We start from the raw sequence: 21,003 nt of genomic DNA, 5'->3' as shown, positions 1-21,003 counted from the left end.
TTTTTAATTTATTGAGCACTGTCAGAACTAAAGGACATCCATCAATAATAATAATAATATTAAAAATAATAATAATAACAATAATGATATATATGTATATATATATATATATATATATATATATATATATATATATATATATATATATATATATATATATATATATATATATATATATATATATATATACACACACACAACATCTTTAAATAAATTACATATGTGACCTACTGTGTCAATCTGTTACTATATCAGAACGTACTTGAAGACTGAGTTTTAATTTAAAGTCGAAATGAAGAAATTTGCGTTTTGACAATAGAAAATTAAAAAACAAACAAACAAACCCCATTCACCCCATTGAAAGCTATTATCTCTCTCCTTACAGATCTTTTTCGGTTAACAAGATTGTTTTACACTCAAACTGAAGAGAAATAAGTACCTAACTACACATCATTTTTGTGTAGCATAACAAGCTTTACAAAACAAAGATTTTTCCCCCCTAAAATGTGTGAAATACAAAACTTTTCTGATTTATAAAAATGTTCATTGTATTGTAACAAATATGGCGATTTTTCCTGTAGTTGGTAAGGACAGAGAGAGTTATCCAGTAGATTTTTGACCAATCAAAATGAGAGATTTGTGACACATCCTCAAGCCTGCTCGGACCAACGTAGCTTGTTTACAAACAATTGAATGAATGAAGTAGGCGTCTCTCTCTGATCTCTATTATTGTTTTGTTTTTTTAGACCACCAGTTTTGTGATTAGTTTTCATTAGATTCTTTCAATCAGATAATAAAAGTTTGAGGTTACACACAGTTTTCTTTTTTTGGTGCGATTGATGTGTATGTAGGGTGGAGCTAGTGAGTGTTTTACTTAAACACATGTCTTTTACAGTGATACATGTGTCGTTCGCTCAATGTGAAGGGGTGTGTGGTTATATTCATATATTCCCTTACACTACAAATTCTTATTTTTAACACTCAATTTCTATAAGTTAGGCTTAAATTTGAATTGTAATCATTTGGGTCTATCCCAACACAACACTGGTTTGAGACAACTGGTCACATATAAAGTCTTTCAATTTAAAATAACAGTTATAAATTCCACTTTGGCATTTCTTGCTCCGGAACCAGAATATTATACATAAACACTTAACCAGAATATCACAGATTACTTTGATGTCTTTTTTTTTTCTCCGTCACGTTTGTTTGGTTTGTTTTTTTGTTTTCCTATCCTTTTTATTTTCCTTCAGCATTTGAATCTTTTAACGACAGAACTCTCTTCATTAGAGTCACATTTTATTTTCCAATAAATTATTCAGTTATGAGTACATATTTAGGCAATTATCACCAAGACAGCAATGCACCACTCACTTCAATGAAAGCCGAGTCACAGTTCTATTTAAAATCTATTGATGAAAACTAGTTAAAACTTATGTCAGATTAGAAGCATACCGAAATCCTGCCAGTGAAAGGGTAAAAAGGATTTGCAACATTTTTAGGCCATATCAAAATGCAGTAAAAGAAAAATCGAATGACAACCTTTAAAAAAAAATTGCAATAGATTGAGATATTATTAAAGCTTAGACTTTGAGATATTAAAAAGTAAAACAAAGGAGGCTAGTTCAAACAAAAAATTTTTTTTTTGTTTTTTCTTGCGATTGATGTGGTGGGTAGAGCTAGTGAATGTTTTTCTTAAAACACATGCATTCAATAGTGATACCTATCCAATTCGCCCAGACAGTCTGAAGGGGCGTGGCTGTATTTTTGTTACATTGCAAGTTTTTATTTTTAAAACTCAAATTCTATAAGTTAGGCTTTAATTTGAATTGTAAGCATTTGGGTCTATCCCGACACAAAACAAAAAAAAAACAATAAAAAATATACACAAAAGTTTTCAATGTATTGAGTTAATGACTGACAATAATAAAGCACAAAGTAGGAAAGTAGAACATAAAATTCCCACCAAAATATAAATCTTAAATCCCAGTTGGCAAATTATCCCTATCACAGTCAAAAAGTTTCCATCACAACAAGGTCAGACACCTTCAAGGGAAAGGTAACTCCTAGTCACTCTCTCAGCAGATGTAAGAATTTCATCTAGAATCCTTTCTTGAATAATAAAGAGATATTCCAATACTCTTCTGGTCAATGCAATGTCTTCATCAAAATAAATCACTTAAGATTTTTTCATTTATTTGTCATGGTGGTTGATGACTTCCTGTATCCAATCTTCATGACATGGTGTCAGTTATATCCATCAAGCTAGTCGGTTTTTTAAAAAGTGGATAAGTGTTTTGATGCTGTTCAATTGTTTATTTATTTTACTATTCTTTACTGATGAATCCAGACGTCTCTTTCCACTAGCCTAATGCTCAAAGACACGAGAGTTTGTAAATGCGGACATGCAAAACTAAGGTAGATTCCAACACGACACTCATAGGTCAGAGTTCCTTAATTATTAATTCTTTGTGAAATAAGGCTTTGTATCCATTGTGAATCAACAAACTTCATATTATACAGCCTAAGTAGTGATAGTATTGTATGGCTAGAAGACATCAAGCAGGAAACTGTGGACCCATTCCCTGAACTCATCCTCTGCTTTCAAGAATGTCTCCTAACCGCCAGCAAGGCTTATCACAGGGCAATGAATAACGACGTGGTCTGTTTCTTGTCTACAGCCTGCCTTGGCAGTTGTACAGATATCTCACGGATATAATGTCCATTTGTTCGTGTGATACGATGACAATTACTGTCAGTAACAAACTGGCATTATAATTTATTATCCAAAAGCAATATCGTACAGGTTCGTCACAACGCACACCTCATCCAAGCCATGCCCCATGCCGGATGTACCCAGAAGTTGTGATCTTTTATTTTTTTTTTTCATGAAAATTTCGATTGGAATCGACGGAGAGATGTCAAAGTCAATGAGAAAATACATCATGATTCCTCCCATGGTTGAGACGAGGTCCTCACTCGGAGTGTACGACGTAGATCTACAAGAGACATTTTCATCTGAAGATAGAGAAAATTGGAAACAAAATTTAGGTTTGAATTCAACGCCAGCTAAAATTTCTGAAATTATCAAAGTGACAAATTATGGTAGGCTTTGATTTTTTGTGGATGTTTTTCTTGGTTATTTTTTGTGTGAATTTTTTTTTTTTTTTGCAATGACTGCCATTGTCTCATACGGTAAGGGCTGCCTGAAGCCAGTGATCGTAAAATACTAATGAAAGAGTGAAAATGGAAAGGCTTCTTATGGGTACAAAACAGACAATGGACGTTTCGGGTACAAACCCTTCATCAGCACAACAATACACAAATAAACGTGGAAAACAAATAAAGTATAATTAAAAATAACTTCTGTACTCAATGGTGGTTGACTCCTTGGAAAAGACTCTTTACTCACATTCGTACTCAGGTGTAAAATGAGTACCTGGCTGTCAACAGCATTGTCTCTGTCGGAAAAATGGTAACATCGCCTAACAGGCACCATGTATCGTTCTATATGCTACATGTTGCTGTTGGTCAGGGATTCCTTGTAAAGCACTTTGAGCACATTTAGTGGTTATTGCGCTATATAAAAAAAAAAATATCTAAAAGCTCTTAAGGGGAAATCCTTCAAAAAATTTGATTTTGACATTTTGGTGGACAATGATATTTTATTATCTTAGAAATAATATAATTGAAGTCCAAATTCTTAAAGTAGACTATAAAGGCACGAAATACACAGTCGAAAATGGTACAGGTAGTAAGAAATGTGTGAAAAACGGGAAGCCATTTTGCTATTTTCTCAATATGTCATTTTTCTAAGGGTATGGGAAACTGTGTCAAACGTTTCTCAGAATCTCTTCAATGAAATTGTCTGAAATTTTCCAGTTATGACAGAGATAATGTATTGTGTCACCATAGAGAGATATTTTTGATAAGATTTGTGAATTTTAAATTATAATCCTAAATCTGAATTTTTTACATCAATTTTGTCATCACATTTTGATTCTCAACTTTGTAATGATCTAATAAAAATTCCATAAGCTAAAGCCGTAAAATCTCTCTATGGTGACACACTTTGGTACAATGTTGACAAGAGGGAAGAATATGGAGGTCATTCCTTCATTAGTTTTTGTGGAACGTTTGCCACAAGATTGTTATATTTTTTGATGTCAGACCCCCAAATTAGATCGCAAAATGGGTATCAACACAGGTAATTAAAATTTTTCACCATAAATGTTGTTTTTTAACCTATATTGATGATACAGAATGATTAAAACCGCCCAATATAGGTAATTAAATTTTTTTTAGAAAAGACCCAAACCGCCCCTTAATGAAATGTAGTCCTAAATAATGAAAGCAGTATTAAATTTTGAAAGGAAATCAGTCCAAGTCATTTTAGAATTAAAACTGATAAATACAAGGGAGACCAACCTGGTCCACTATACTGATAGACGTGGACAACACTTCCTCCCATTTCTGGATTTCCCTCTCGTGTAACCTTTTCTGTTGTAGTAATAAATGACTCCACTCTTCTGGAGTTCTTGGCTGTTTCCTGGTTTGTGAAACGAGTAAATAATGTATTAACTCAAGGAGTGAGATGTAATAATTTAAGTTAGTTTAAAGAGTTTAACAGTACTTGCAACACATAAGGGATATCTAAGTGCCAAAAAAAAAAAAAAATAAACAAGTAAATGGAGGACAGGGGGAGTAATTGATAGAGGAAAGGTGAATGTACCTTTGTACCTAGTCTTGAGACAAAAATCATTGGGTCATCTGGATTTTTGCTGTAAACGAAAATACCTATAATATTTTAACCCTCTCCTTACCAACTATAGGAAAATAATTTATAACTAACATTATTATTATTCAAATTTTTCTTGTACATCACAACATTTATAGAAAATGAACAGTGTGTTGTAGAGCATGTTTTGCTAAAGAAATTATCACAAGAACTTACTGCTATTATGTTTTGAGTGATAAAAAATATATTTTTATGTCAGTTGGGTGTAAAGTTTTGGGGAAAATCCTGAAAATGGCCGGTAAGGAGAGTTAAACACCAAACTGCATTGAAGACGACTGCAGAATATATGAAAACTGATCTTCACTCCTGCCACACTCATCTTATTCAATCGAGGTTGGCAATATCCAAGTGACAAATCCAGGCAGCTGATTTTTTGGGGATGATTTCTTTTCTTGATTTTTCTTTCTGATTTGTGTTTCATGCAAACCTTTTCAGGTCTTTACCTACCTCAAGGTTCAACGTGTCCTAAGACTAAGAGTATCTGAGATACTCATTTCTATTGCATTCTGGGAGATCCTAGTGTTGCTATCTGATATTGTGGTAATACGCTCACCTTTGAAGCATAGTTGAGTCCTTGGAAAAGGCTATTTACTCAAATTCTCTCAATCGGGTGTAAAATGAGCACCTGCCCATTAATAGCTTTGTCTCTGTCGGAAATACGAATGTAATATCACCAAAACAGATGTCATGCCTTATCCTACATGTTAAATGTTGTCTTTGGCTAGGGATCCCTTGTAAAGCGCTTTGAGCATGCTTAGTCAATATTGCACTATATAAAAGCTACATTTTTTTCATTTTTTTTTCAGGATCTTATCCATTAGCCATGTCAGTTATGTGCATTGCTGAATACAAAGCTGTAAAAGCTGTTGATTGTAAAAAGAAACATAAAAAACAGAAAATAACAGCTTCAAAAAATAACAAAATGCCCAACAAGGAACATTACAGGCTCAAAACCCTCCCTCAGCCAATAACAATGGTTGTATATTTTTACATTTTTGTCTATTTGCATATATACATTGTCGCCATAGATTCTCAACTTTGTGCTTATACATTTTTTATGCATGCCACGTCTGTAAACGAATTTCCATTTTTTATGACGAATAAAGTCTATATTATTATTATCAACAATTTGCCAAAAACATAATTCCACAAAGACTTACATAATGTTGTCTATAGACTCCTGTGACGGAGTTCCATAGAGGGAGCTAGCGTAGCTTTCTAGTGACCAGAGCTTGTAGAATAGGACGGCATTGAACAATAACAACAGCACCAGTCTGAGGAAGAAGTAAACAAAAACATGACCAGATAAGAAGAATGGGTGAATAAATGATCAGATGAAGAACTGAGTGATTCAATGAATAAAGAAGACAATAAAGAGAATAATGGATTGAAAGACAGAATACTGCTAATTCTAATCTATCACAGTTTGACCAATACCTTGAAAGACAGAATAATGCTAATTCTAATCTACCACAGTTTGACCAATACCTTGAAAGATAGAATAATGCTAATTCTAATCTACCACAGTTTGACCAATACTTTGAAAGACAGAATAATGCTAATTCTAATCTACCCAGTTTGACCAATACCTTGAAAGACAGAATAATGCTAATTCTAATCTACCACAGTTTGACCAATACCTTGAAAGACAGAATAATGCTAATTCTAATCTACCACAGTTTGACCAATACCTTGAAAGACAGAATAATGCTAATTCTAATCTACCACAGTTTGACCAATACCTTGAAAGACAGAATAATGCTAATTCTAATCTACCACAGTTTGACCAATACCTTGAAAGACAGAATAATGCTAATTCTAATCTACCACAGTTTGACCAATACCTTGAAAGACAGAATAATGCTAATTCTAATCTACCACAGTTTGACCAATACCTTGAAAGACAGAATAATGCTAATTCTAATCTACCACAGTTTGACCAATACCTTGAAAGACAGAATAATGCTAATTCTAATCTACCACAGTTTGACCAATACCTTGAAAGACAGAATACTGCTAATTCTAATCTATCACAGTTTGACCAATACCCAAGTTAATTGTATTGGTCAGCTTATTTATATGAAATAAAAAAAAATAAAAAAACAAAAAAAAAAACAATCCCAGTTTAATTTATGAAGCTAAGGCTTGTAAAGTGCTTTGAACATGTTAAGTTGATATTGTTCTATATAAATGCTCATACATTTAGTTGTATGACACACACTCCCTTTTTGATCGGAAGGTCCTGGGTTCGAGTCTCGCACGGCACATAGTTGAGTCCTTGGAAAATGCTCTTTACTCACATTCTCTCACCATACTCAGGTGTAAAATGAGTACGTGGCTGTTAACAGCCTTGTCTCTGTCGGAAAAAAAAAAAAATGTAATATCGCTTAAAAGGCATCATGTCTCGTTCTATGTGTTACATGTTGCTGTTGATCAGGAACCTTTTGTGAAGCTCTTTGAGAACATTTAGTGGATATTGCGCTAAATAAAATCTCGTTTAATTTTGTTGTTTCAGTGCTTAATAAAAGGAATATAGTGTTTATCTACGTTTAGAGTTGTTTGTTTTGTTTTTGTTTTTAAGCGTTTTACGGCGCTTGCAACACAATTAGGTCATATCAGCGCCAGTAAAAAGGAAGAAAATTGGACAGTTATAGCATTCTAGATGTACAATTAAAAGGACTTGATGGAAAAGTAAGACAAAGTGTAACAGGTTCAAATAGGAAACAGATGTAGATTCCAATGGCAAACTATCAGTGTACTTAGTTTGAGATCACCTAAAAGTCTCACCCAGACACAAGCACAAAATCCAACAAAGAGGAATACACTCAAATGCCTACATTATACATTCAAAATAACAAATATAATAAAACATAACATAGAGATGATTTACAAGGAAAAAATATCATCTCCCAAAACAATAACTATGCATTTGACTGTTTCCCTCCCAGCCCGGGCCCCGACGAGGGCCAGGACAAAACAAAGTAATCTCATTCCAAGACAAAGACAGAAAGCATGTTGGATAACAGATATAAGGGGATAGACGACACAGTATGTACCTCCCTTCCCACTATGGGAGGTCAGGATCACCACCCAGGCTTAGAGTTCTCAAACTTACATTACAACAATGATCCTGACTAATGTGTGAGCGTTGAGCTCCAACAACCTGTCTTCGTGGCTGGAACCTGTAAGGGGACAGGAGATAATTCATCATGGAAACTATAAGAGTGGAATGAAATCAAACCTGTACTGTCAAGTTTTAAATAAGGTAAAAACAATTGGAATGAAAACAAATGTTTTTGTTTATTTTAAGTATTAAAAGTACCATAATATTACTCTATCCAAAACTCAATTCTTGTAAATGTACACAAAAATTGTTCTTTTTTTCTAGCCCCCCCCCCCCCCCCCTCCACCAATAATCTAATATAAATATCTTGACTACCTCTCCCCCCTCCTTAATTTAATAAATATCAACATCTTCATCAATCCCTCCTTTCCCTCTTTCCCCCCCCCCCCCCCCCAATTCAATTTCCCTCTCCCAACCCTAATCTAACATCACCATCTTGCCCAAACTCACTCTTGGTAGGCGATGGTGGTATGGATGTTGGTGTGTCTGTCTGTCTGTTTGGCGAATCCATGACATTGGCGTGCTGTTTCACCCTTTTCTTCCTGACCTTCCTCTTGTGGTGACCTGCCGTTTGTGAGGTCAAGGTCATACCAACTTGGGCCTGGTGACCCGTTGCTATTGACTCCAGTCTCTCTGCCTCTCTTCTTAGATGGACGGCTGGAAGTAAGTAGAAAAAAACAATTGAAGCGTTTCTTTTGTTGTTTTCTTTCATAAGCCCATGAACAAGAAAATTGAAAAAGTGTGTATGCAACGGTGCCAGACAAAGCAGAACGATAATTTTTTTAAAAATAAAAAGATTTGAGATTGTATTTTTCTTGAACTTTTGGACGCAATTTAATTGTAACTGCTGACTAGATGAACAAAGAACTTTTCAGACACCAGTCTGAATTCCGCATAATGTATCAACACTATAACTATTTTTTGTTTTTGGTTTAAGAAGGGTTTTGAGCGTGAATGTTTGGTGCTGGGTGTTTTGTTCTTTTTTGAAGCTGTTGTTTTTATTTTTATATATGACATGAAAATCAGATAATTATTTCTGAATCAAGTTACTCATGGACCCCAGCAATAAATTCTGCCTAAAACAATGATAAACCAGCAGCGTAAATTAAATTTATTTGATGTTTTGTTTGCTTTTTTTAAGGATTATACAGCACTTGCGAGACACATCAACCCCATTAAAGAGGAAGAAAATGAGAGTCTACTAGAATCTAGATTGACAATTAAAAGCACACAAGGGAAAGTAAAAAAAAGAGCTGAATAATTTTGTATTTTGGATGCTAATATAATAAGGGAGACAAATTTTTTTTAAAAAAACAAACTGCATGGAAAAAGAATGAAGTACCGGACATGAAAAGTTTCGGGCTCAAAACCCTTCTTCAGACAATAACAAAAACTGTAAACAAGAGAATAGATCTCTTACAATCCAGACAGCGGTATATTAAAGTTTTTATTGTTTTAGTTATTAGCTGAAGAAGAATTTTAAGCCTAATATTTTCAGTGTTTGGTATTCTTTTTTTTTTTTTTAATCGACATTTTGTCCATTGCTTTTCCCAATCCACTGCTTCTAACAGCTCACTATTCACTTAAAAAAAACAAACACAAAAAGTACTTACATAGCTGTCGACAGTAATCTGTGAGACCATTGACTGCACTCTTCTCTATCATTCCTGCAAAAGAGAAAAAATTACTTTGTTAAAGATCCTCAGATTTGCAATTCAATGTCGCTAATTAATGATTTTTAGAAACACAAACAAATATGAAAACTTGTTCTGAAAAAGAATTATAAAATATTTATTTAAACCATTGATCAGCTTGTTAACTTCTGATCTTATGACTGTTATCATGTGCTACGATGTATAAATGATGTCCTTTAATCACAATACAAAACAAAGCAATCACCCTTTGGACGGTTTTCTGTTATATTTGAAAGAAATTTCCACCAGATTCATATTTCAACAAACCACCCAATTAGGGCAGAACGAACCCACAATGCAGATTCTAAAATAAAAATAAAATTGACATCTCATTTCAGTGATCAACTGACTGAACTCCACACCTGTCATGAGCAATATTGGAAAATTCGTATCAACCCAAAATGCACCCTTAATTTCAATGGATCGCTGGCTAAAGAGACTTTGGAACAGATGTAGGGAATCCAATTTGAAATACAGTTCAGACAAAAATTAAAATAAAATAATAAGCAAAAATAAATGTTACTGGTGGTAACTCTCTTGACTTTCTTGGGCCATGAACCCCCCCCCCCCCCCCCCTTAAGCAAAACTAAACAAACAAACAAATAAACGAAAAAAAACCCCCCAAAAAACGGGGAAAAAAACATTCAAAACCATTTAACAAAAAAAAAACAACACAAAAAAAAAAAACAAATCTGTAAACTCAAACTCAAATCCTTCTTAAGAAATTGATAAAACAAACCAATGCACTTCCCCCTCCCCCTGCTGCCCCTTGTAAGAATAGACCAAGCTTATAATACAGTTGTTGCGAGGATCAATAACTATTCTGATAGATTTGAGTGTAAATTCACAATTTGAATAAAAACCAAAACAAAACAAAACAAAGCAAAGCATTTGTGAAAAAAAAAAGAAAAAAAGGCAAATAGATATTCAATCATCGAAACCAACCTTTAAACATTCCCATGATGTGTTTTCTGTATTTCAATTCTGCCGTCATGACCAATCTGCAGCGTACGGGAGTCACGCGAGTCATACAGTAACGCAAGATGACGTAGAATGACTCCGAGTACGGAATCCCTCCATTGCAAGTCTCACAGTCAATGTGGTAAATACGACCAGGCTGGCTGTAACTGTAGCAGATCTGATCGATTGAAAAAAAAAATGAAAGAAAAAAATAAAAAATAAAAAAATAAAAAAGGTCAGCAAATTTCGAGAATTTATTGATGGATTTTTTAAATGACTCTAAAGAGTTTTATACCTCATAAATGTAAATGTGGCTGCTCGAAGCTCGAAAAAATAAATAATATGAAAATGAATGTAAGCTTCAATCATTGTTAACAACGCCTCTACCACAGTATCTCATTCATCTGAAGTGTTTCATTCATCCTGTTCTGTTGATAAAGGAGAAACCCGAAACATTCATTTGATCTGTTTTTGTAATTAAATTGAAGCTTATATTCAATTTCATATCATTTACACCTCATAAATGCCATTGGGGGAGGTGGGGAGAAGTGTTCAATGGCAATGCCAGTGTGAGTAGGGTGTGATTTAAGGAATAACACTGAACTAAGGGGATTTGTTTTTACCGTTGTTAGATAGATCTTGCATCGCCATTAACAATATTAAGTGACACAGCTAAACATGAGCTTTTTAAAAAAAATATACAGCACAGGAGCCAATAAAGGTAACCCATAATCTAAAACTGGTATTATGTCGGGATGGACCTGATCAAAAAAGTGAATTCAGAAATTAAATGATGAGAACTTTTCAGCTTTTTCTATGCACTGAATAGTATTAATTCTCCACAATAACGAAGTGACATTATACCCAAGTTTCATATTTGTGGCTGTAGATTCAATTTCCAGTAACTAACTCACCCTGACATACTATTGCTTTGAGAGAGGTGGCACGGGGTCACAGATGTGCTCAAAGCACCTTAGCATGGGTCATAAGCCAAGAACAACACTTAATATATAGGACAAAGTAGCCACCTGTAGGCTTACTTGCATAGGCCTTTCACTCCTCCGGGAGCATAGGCTATCAACAACACCCCTCGACTGGACACGATTCTGGACTGTCCTCTCCACTTCCTGCCATAGGCGCTCTTACAATTTCATTTTAGACAGAGCATTTTGTTACCGGCCTAGTACTCATTTTACACCAAAGTACAGTGAGAGAATATTTGTAAAGAATATTTTTATTTGCAGATGAATAAAATAAATTATTTCTTAAATGTATCTATTAATTATTCATTTTTCTGGGCCTCAACTTTGTGGCATTAACAACAAGACTCTAAACCAGGTCAAACGTTGAATGTCAGGACCAAAACAGACAATGGACACAACAATACACAAATTAACGTGGAAATCAAATCAAGTAAAATCCAAGATAACTTGTATCGTACGTACCCAATTTCACTGCATGTGTTTCATTCAAACTGCAACCACCATTGAGTACAGACGATACAAGTTATTTTGCATTTTATTTTATTTGTTTTCCTTTCCACATGAATTTGTGTATTGTTGTGCTGATGAAGGGTTTGTACTCGAAACGTACAATGTCTGTTTTGTTCCCATACGAAGCCTCTCCATTTTCACTCTTTCGTTAGTATTTTCACTGATCACCGGCTTCAGGCAGGCCCTACCATTTTCTACAATAGTAGATAGACCAAAGATTTCAAGTCAATGCCATGTAGAGCAAGTGGATATTGTAGAACACACTAAACAACTCTTAATATTTTGCTTCACCCAATGGTAGATAAATTTTGCATCCTCTTGGACAATATAAAAGGGACATAACTACAAACCTGTTTTTCTGTAGTGGGAGATGTTTTAGGTCCGATGGAGTTATTCAAGGTGAGAGTATAAGTGATATTTCGGATTTTGTTTCCATTGTCATCCACCTCTTCTTCCCATGGAGGTAAATTTAAATCTGAAGAGTTGGGAGATTATAATCATGGAAATATTTTTACATTAAAAAAGTTCTTTTTTTTCTGCTTAATGAGCAATACAGAAGAAGAGTTATCTTTGACAATTTTTTAACAATGTTATATTTGAGTTTTTATACAGCGCATTGTCTCCAAAAAATGCAAAAAGTGATTTAGAAAGGGTCCCAAGCCAACAGCAACTCTTAACGAGACATGACATCTTTTAGGTGATATCACAATTTTTTTCCGACAGAGGCAACGCTGTGAACAACACCCCCCCCCCCCTTTTCCAAGGACTCAACTATGTGCCATTCAGAGTGAGATGCAAACCTCGGACGATCCAGTCTGAAAGCAAGTGTCATACCATCGGACCACATAGCCGGTACCATGTTTGTTTATTTGTTTTTAGGGGATTTATGGCTCTTGCAACACTATTCGGTCGTTTCAGCGCCAGTAAAACAGAAGATGATAGAGGAAAAGTAGTCGATCTGAAGTTAAAAGTAGCAAAGACAATATAAGACAAAGGGGCTTGTTTGTTTGTTTAATAAAAAATAGTAATAATAATAATAAATTTCCTTTTCGTCCCTAGGGGGGAATTTTTCTTTAGGGTCAGTTCCAAAGGAAGACTGGAATAACTCAGGCATCAGCCGCAGTGCAGGGCCGCAAAGTGAGCTAAGGCTAGGTGACTTGCTTAAGACCACACAACGCGGCGGGTAGTTGAACTCGTTACCTTTCAGGTATGAATCAAAGACCATACCGCTGAGCCACGCTGTCCCGTCATTAAAGGTTTTACGGTGATTGTAACACACATAGGTCATTTGAGCGCCAGTCAAAAGGATTAAATGAGATTCTAGATTTAAAATTAAAAGCACATCAGAAATAGTAAGACACAGGGGTATGGTTCGAAATGGGAAACAGGTGAAGATTCCGAGAGTGCATTATCAATGTATATGGTTTGAGGTCACCTAAAAGTCTAATCCAGACACAAGCACAGGATCCCTCTCAGAGGAATACAATCGAATGTTTACAAATCATGATATCCACAACATAAAGTATAACTACAAACAAAGAACGACGATTTACAAGTTTTGTTTTTTTTTAATCTCCCACAACTACAACTATACACTTGACCGTTTCCCTCCCAGGTCAGAACAAAACCAAGTAATCTCAATTCAAGACAAAAAGACACAGGAAGTGCCTCCCTGACCGCTATATAAGAGGACAAAAGAGCCCACCCAGAAAAGGGTATTGATTCAAATAGGGAACAGAACATTCAACAAGCAATTCCATGATGACCCAAAAGTCAGACCCAGGTCAAGCAAAGAAAGGATAATGTTTTTTGTTTTTGTTTTTAAGGGTTTTACGGCGCTTGCAACACATTTAGGTTATATCAACGCCAGTAAAAAGGAAGAAAATGGGATAGTAAAAACTTCTAGAATTACAATTAAAGCACCCAAGAGAAAGTAAGACAAAGGGGAACTGGGAACAAGGATAAACTCAAATGGTTACAAAATACAATATATTCAAAACTAATATGTATAATACGACATGACAAAGAGCTTTTTTTTTGTTTGTTTTTTTGTTTGTTTGTTGCTTTAGGTCTCTTCCAACACAATTGAGGTTATATGAGAGACCGCTGAAACAAAAAAACAAGCAATCTAACAAAAATAGTACAAATGTAAATCAAAATCATAACCTAAAGATATCATAAGCTAAATTATAAATAACCAAGAACAAACAGGCAGAAGATTTACAGAAAAAAAAATATCCCCTGTCAAAAATACAATCACAAACCAAAGAAGCAGGATAGGCTAGTAAAGAGAAGAAGAAACGACATCACTATCGGATCGTACACCCATGCGAACATCATAGGTATATGATTCAAGTGTGATGCTCCCAACCAACCACCCGCACAAAGGGGAACTGGGAACAAGGATAAACTCAAATGGTTACAAAATACAATATATTCAAAACTAATATGTATAATACTACATGACAAAGAGCTTTGTTTACAAGGAAACGAAATAACTATCAAAAGAAGGTTTATACATTTAACTGCCTCCCTCCCATTAAAGAATCCCAGTCAGGGCCAGGAAAAAAAAAAAACCCAAAAAAGAGCAAAGACAGACAACAACGTGGAAATGGAAAACATATTATATAAGGGATATATCCGCTTACCATGGTTAAGATGTTTTTTTAAAAATAACACAATAAATAAATAAGCAGATTTTGTAAAAAAAAATAAAATAAAACAATGACAAAGAGCATCAATAAGATGTATACAACTTACCGAAAGTCTTTCTTGACTTGACAAATGTCCTAAAGAAATCACAGTCGGTAAAAAGACAAGTAAAAATTGTGTCTATATTTAAGTTGAACACTTCGTCCATGTAAAGTTTTTCTAAATGCTCGTGACCACGGCATAGCACTTCACCTGAAAAAAAAAAACATAAATAAAAGGAAAAGAAGAAATTTTTTTTTTTTTTTTAAATAACCAGAAACTTTGATACAAATGTCTTTTCTGTCATTGATGTAGGTATAATTGCTTTCTTTTTGTTTTTTGTTTTTTTATTCTTTAAGAACAGTCTAGTGATTAAAGTACTGAAGGCACAGGAAGTTGGTTTTGAAAAAAAAAAAACAAAAAAAAAAAAATGAAGGTTAACATTTTGATTTGGCTTGAAAGTGTATACAAAAAATAAAGTTCTTGTATGGAGATAAGGGACTTGGATTATGTTTATCTAGAAAATAATTGGTTAGTGACTGAGATAATTATGCTTTCACTGTTTAACAGAATATCCACAAATCATGAAAGTGTGAATTACGTACGTTTAGCACTGGAGTCTTCTAATAAGTATTTCAGAGAATAATGACATCATTTATGAAACAGTAATTGATAGAGCAGAAAAAAATAAAAAACAATACAAAAAAAATACACTTTAAAAAAAATGTAAAAATCAGCCTGCCTCGACAAGTGTAACCAGTATTATCCTTATTCAGGAAGTCTTAGGTTGGACCCCCCAGTCAAGGCAGGCTGAATTTTTTAGGATTTTTTTTTTCTTTGTATTTTTTCTTTGGCACTGTTTCTATAATCGTTATTCAGGAAGTCTTAGGTTTGACCCCCAGTCAAGGCAGGCTGACTTTTTAGAATTTTTGTTTTCTTTGTATTTTTCTTTTTTACCGCGCAATAAAACTCACTCACAAGCCCATGACATGAAGTGTTGCTTTAAAAATAACTCACAAAGCAAATGCAAGAATCCTAAAACATTATCCATGCAATCAAACAAACCAACCTTCGCTATCGTCACTGGAGTCGATGAATTTCCCACTCTCCTCTTTGGACGAAGAAGGGATGGGTGGAGGAGGGTTGGCCGATGTCGGGGAGGGAGGGGTGTGGTTGTTGAAAACCTCATCCGAGACGAGGGCATCTGTGTCTTCATTGTTGCTGCCACCGCCGCCACCACCGCCACCTCCTCCACCACCGCCGCCACCTCCTCCTACTCCACCACCTCCACCACCACCACTTCGATGTGTGGTGGTATCAGAATTCAAGGCAGAGGTCACTTCTGTAGATGTATCCATGCCATCAAGTTCCTGTATGATGGAGGAGCAAATATTACAAATTATAAAATCATGAAATTTTATATATGACATTGTAACTCCAAAAACATTAGCATCAGCTAGAATTAATGCGCATACACAAACTAACTCGCTTTTCATACCCCTTACTAAAATCTAAATATAAAAATTTAGGTTTTAAGTTTACTCAGAAAAACAGACAAATAAAAATAAAATATAGAAAATTTTTTAAAAAATAAAAAACGATATACTGTTTGAATTCTGAACGTTTAGCTCAATGCATCGTGAACAACGACTCACTTCCTTCTTTCAACTCTTCAGGGTGAGAGTGGGAGTGGGGGGAAGTGGGGGGTGACCAACAATCAGTTGTTGACGAGTTTTCTGACCTTGTGCAGTAATTTAAAAATAATTTATGATGAAATAATGATCATTATTTACAGAAAAAAAATATCAAAAGCGAACAAGCAAACAAAACAAAAAAATCAACAATAAAGAGACAAATATAATACCAAAAAAAAAGAAAAAAGAAAAAAAAAAAGAATATAAAAAAAAACAAAAAACAAAAACAAAAACAAAACAAAACAACAAAACAAAAAACAATGTTAAATATTCATCTCCATTAGTTAAATCAATACAGAACATCAGTGAATATTATGACAGCAAACCAGGAGAACTACATATCTGATTTCAATGAATCAAATAAGCCATTTGATATTGTATAGTATACAAATCTATTAACCCTTTCACTTCAAGAACGGTACAGAATATCATACGATTCAAAATTTTCTATTTTGTCTTAACTCATAAGCGAACCACTTTCCACTATAAATAAGTAATGACAATGCGCATTAGGTTTCAGTCATCACATCATCATCATCATCAAAAGAATAGAGGAGGCTTCCAATTGGATTCAATAGTATGATGTCACGCCGCCCGGCAACGGCGGCCATCTTGGTTCTAAACAAAGAAAATAATTACTTTTTATTCTTCATGCTGGCTAGAACTTTTCATATGCCTTGTGATCAGAATGTTCAAAAGTCCAAACATGATCAAATTTATGTTGTTTTTTTTCCTCTGAATACGCTTTTATGCTCGCCGGGGAAATATTTCATACGGGCGTCCGCCATTGTTCCGATAGTTTAGAGCCAGTGTTACTAGGTTACCATGCGTCATTAGGAAGGAAGTATCATACGACTGTTGAAGAGTATTGTTGATAACAAATACTAACAATACAAACAAATTCATCCGAACTGCTATTGAACAAATACACAATGTTTGTATAGCTCAATGTCATCCATCTCCTCTCCGAGCTAGATAGACTAATAAATATCAAAAAATGACGTCAATGAAATTGAGTGTTTATGGTCTTCAATACAAGATAGCCAATTATAAAAAGAATAGAGGAGGCTACCAATTGTCGATAGCAAATACTAACAAATTCATTCGAACCGTTATTGAACAAAGATACACAATGTTCACAATGTTTCAATCAAAATCAATTCCATTATCTGTGTTCGCCTTTATCATTTAACAATTTACATAATGAACGCTAACTCTATTTGGCAGCAGTAAAATTTAGTCAAATGTTCGAGTCAAACCGGACCCTGTCTGCGAAGGGTTAGTTAATATCACATGTCTCCAATTTCAAACTGTCATAATCTAAAACCCCGCTCTAACCCCATACAATCTCATATACTATTCAAAACCCAGCTCTAACCTCATACACTCTCATATACTATTTAAAACCCTGCTCTAACCTCATACACTGTCATATACTATTTAAAACCCCATCTAACCTCATACACTGTCATATACTATTTAAAACCCCATCTAACCTCATACACTGTCATATACTATTTAAAACCCGATCTAACCTCATACACTGTCATATACTATTTAAAACCCTGCTCTAACCTCATACACTGTCATATACTATTTAAAACCCCATCTAACCTCATACACTGTCATATACTATTTAAAACCCCATCTAACCTCATACACTCTCATATACTATTTAAAACCCCATCTAACCTCATACACTCTCATATACTATTTAAAACCCTGCTCTAACCTCATACACTGTCATATACTATTTAAAACCCTGCTCTAACCTCATACACTGTCATATACTATTTAAAACCCCATCTAACCTCATACACTCTCATATACTATTTAAAACCCCATCTAACCTCATACACTCTCATATACTATTTAAAACCCCATCTAACCTCATACACTGTCATATACTATTTAAAACCCGATCTAACCTCATACACTGTCATATACATTTAAAACCCTCAACCTCATACACTGTCATATACTATTAAAACCCTGCTCTAACCTCATACACTGTCATATACTATTTAAAACCCCATCTAACCTCATACACTCTCATATACTATTTAAAACCCCATCTAACCTCATACACTGTCATATACTATTTAAAACCCCATCTAACCTCATACACTGTCATATACTATTTAAAACCCTGATCTAACCTCATACACTGTCATATACTATTTAAAACCCTGCTCTAACCTCATACACTGTCATATACTATTTAAAACCCCATCTAACCTCATACACTGTCATATACTATTTAAAACCCATCTAACCTCATACACTGTCATATACTATTTAAAACCCGCTCTAACCTCATACACTGTCATATACTATTTAAAACCCGCTCTAACCTCATACACGTCATATACTATTTAAAACCCGCTCTAACCTCATACACTCTCATATACTATTTAAAACCCTGCTCTAACCTCATACACTGTCATATACTATTTAAAACCCCATCTAACCTCATACACTGTCATATACTATTTAAAACCCCATCTAACCTCATACACTGTCATATACTATTTAAAACCCTGCTCTAACCTCATACACTGTCATATACTATTTAAAACCCCATCTAACCTCATACACTGTCATATACTATTTAAAAACCCCATCTAACCTCATACACTGTCATATGCTATTTAAAACCCATCTAACCTCATACACTGTCATATACTATTTAAAACCCTGCTCTAACCTCATACACTGTCATATACTATTTAAAACCCCATCTAACCTCATACACTGTCATATACTATTTAAAACCCCATCTAACCTCATACACTGTCATATACTATTTAAAACCCCATCTAACCTCATACACTCTCATATACTATTTAAAACCCCATTTAACCTCATACACTCTCATATACTATTTAAAACCCTGCTCTAACCTCATACACTCTCATATACTATTTAAAACCCTGCTCTAACCTCATACACTCTCATATACTATTTAAAACCCTGCTCTAACCTCATACACTCTCATATACTATTTAAAACCCCATCTAACCTCATACACTGTCATATACTATTTAAAACCCCATCTAACCTCATACACTCTCATATACTATTTAAAACCCCATCTAACCTCATACACTGTCATATACTATTTAAAACCCGCTCTAACCTCATACACTGTCTATACTATTTAAAACCCTGCTCTAACCTCATACACTCTCATATACTATTTAAAACACCGCTCTAACCTCATACACTGTCATATACTATTTAAAACCCGCTCTAACCTCATACACTGTCATATACTATTTAAAACCCTGATCTAACCTCATACACTGTCATATACTATTTAAAACCCTCTAACCTCATACACTGTCATATACTATTTAAAACCCCATCTAACCTCATACACTGTCATATACTATTTAAAACCCCATCTAACCTCATACACTGTCATATACTATTTAAAACCCTGCTCTAACCTCATACACTGTCATATACTATTTAAAACCCTGCTCTAACCTCATACACTGTCATATACTATTTAAAACCCTGCTCTAACCTCATACACTGTCATATACTATTTAAAACCCCATCTAACCTCATACACTGTCATATACTATTTAAAACCCTGCTCTAACCTCATACACTGTCATATACTATTTAAAAACCTGCTCTAACCTCATACACTGTCATATACTATTTAAAACCCTGCTCTAACCTCATACACTGTCATATACTATTTAAAACCCATTCTAACCTCATACACTCTCATATACTATTTAAAACCCTATCTAACCTCATACACTGTCACATACTATTTAAAACCCCGCTCTAACCTCATACACTTCATATACTATTTAAAACCCCCTCTAACCTCATACACTCTCATATACTATTTAAAACCCCATCTAACCTCATACACTCTCATATACTATTTAAAACCCCATCTAACCTCATACACTGTCATATACTATTTAAAACCCTGCTCTAACCTCATACACTCTCATATACTATTTAAAACCCCATCTAACCTCATACACTCTCATATACTATTTAAAACCCTGCTCTAACCTCATACACTCTCATATACTATTTAAAACCCTGCTCTAACCTCATACACTCTCATATACTATTTAAAACCCTGCTCTAACCTCATACACTGTCATATACTATTTAAAACCCCATCTAACCTCATACACTGTCATATACTATTTAAAACCCTGCTCTAACCTCATACACTCTCATATACTATTTAAAACCCCATCTAACTTCATACACTGCATATACTATTTAAAACCTGCTCTAACTCATACACTGTCATATACTATTTAAAACCCCATCTAACCTCATACACTGTCATATACTATTTAAAACCCCATCTAACCTCATACAATCTCATATACTATTTAAAACCCCATCTAACCTCATACACTCTCATATACTATTTAAAACCCCATCTAACCTCATACACTCTCATATACTATTTAAAACCCTGCTCAACCTCATACAATCTCATATACTATTTAAACCCACTAACCTCATACACTCTCAATACTATTTAAAACCCCATCTAACC

At 34.4% G+C, this 21,003-nt stretch overlaps 1 protein-coding gene across 16 annotated transcripts in view; it reads right to left on the bottom strand.

Annotated features, from left to right (window-relative positions):
* Positions 1 to 2,871: 2,871 nt before the first annotated feature.
* Positions 2,872 to 21,003, bottom strand: part of LOC144959730 (protein Aster-B-like) — an 80,299-nt gene continuing 62,167 nt past the window's right edge. For all 16 annotated transcript variants that reach the window (XM_078892426.1, XM_078892421.1, XM_078892419.1 and 13 more), the window contains 10 exons: positions 15,830 to 16,130; positions 14,830 to 14,973; positions 12,420 to 12,544; positions 10,562 to 10,754; positions 9,536 to 9,589; positions 8,373 to 8,579; positions 7,914 to 7,980; positions 5,959 to 6,072; positions 4,429 to 4,549; positions 2,872 to 3,018 (listed from right to left, as the gene is read on the bottom strand). In XM_078892426.1, coding sequence (XP_078748552.1) covers positions 2,944 to 3,018; positions 4,429 to 4,549; positions 5,959 to 6,072; positions 7,914 to 7,980; positions 8,373 to 8,579; positions 9,536 to 9,589; positions 10,562 to 10,754; positions 12,420 to 12,544; positions 14,830 to 14,973; positions 15,830 to 16,130 — 1,401 coding nt within the window. In that variant the 3' untranslated portion in view covers positions 2,872 to 2,943. The remainder of the gene's footprint in view (positions 3,019 to 4,428; positions 4,550 to 5,958; positions 6,073 to 7,913; positions 7,981 to 8,372; positions 8,580 to 9,535; positions 9,590 to 10,561; positions 10,755 to 12,419; positions 12,545 to 14,829; positions 14,974 to 15,829; positions 16,131 to 21,003) is intronic.

Source organism: Berghia stephanieae, chromosome 14 (genome assembly GCF_034508935.2).
Source record: "Berghia stephanieae isolate SIO BIC M18660-M18661 chromosome 14, UCSD_Bste_1.3, whole genome shotgun sequence".
Lineage (NCBI taxonomy): Eukaryota > Metazoa > Mollusca > Gastropoda > Nudibranchia > Aeolidiidae > Berghia > Berghia stephanieae.
The sequence above is the reverse complement of the archived record's forward strand: the minus strand, read 5'-3'. Positions and strand labels throughout refer to the sequence as shown.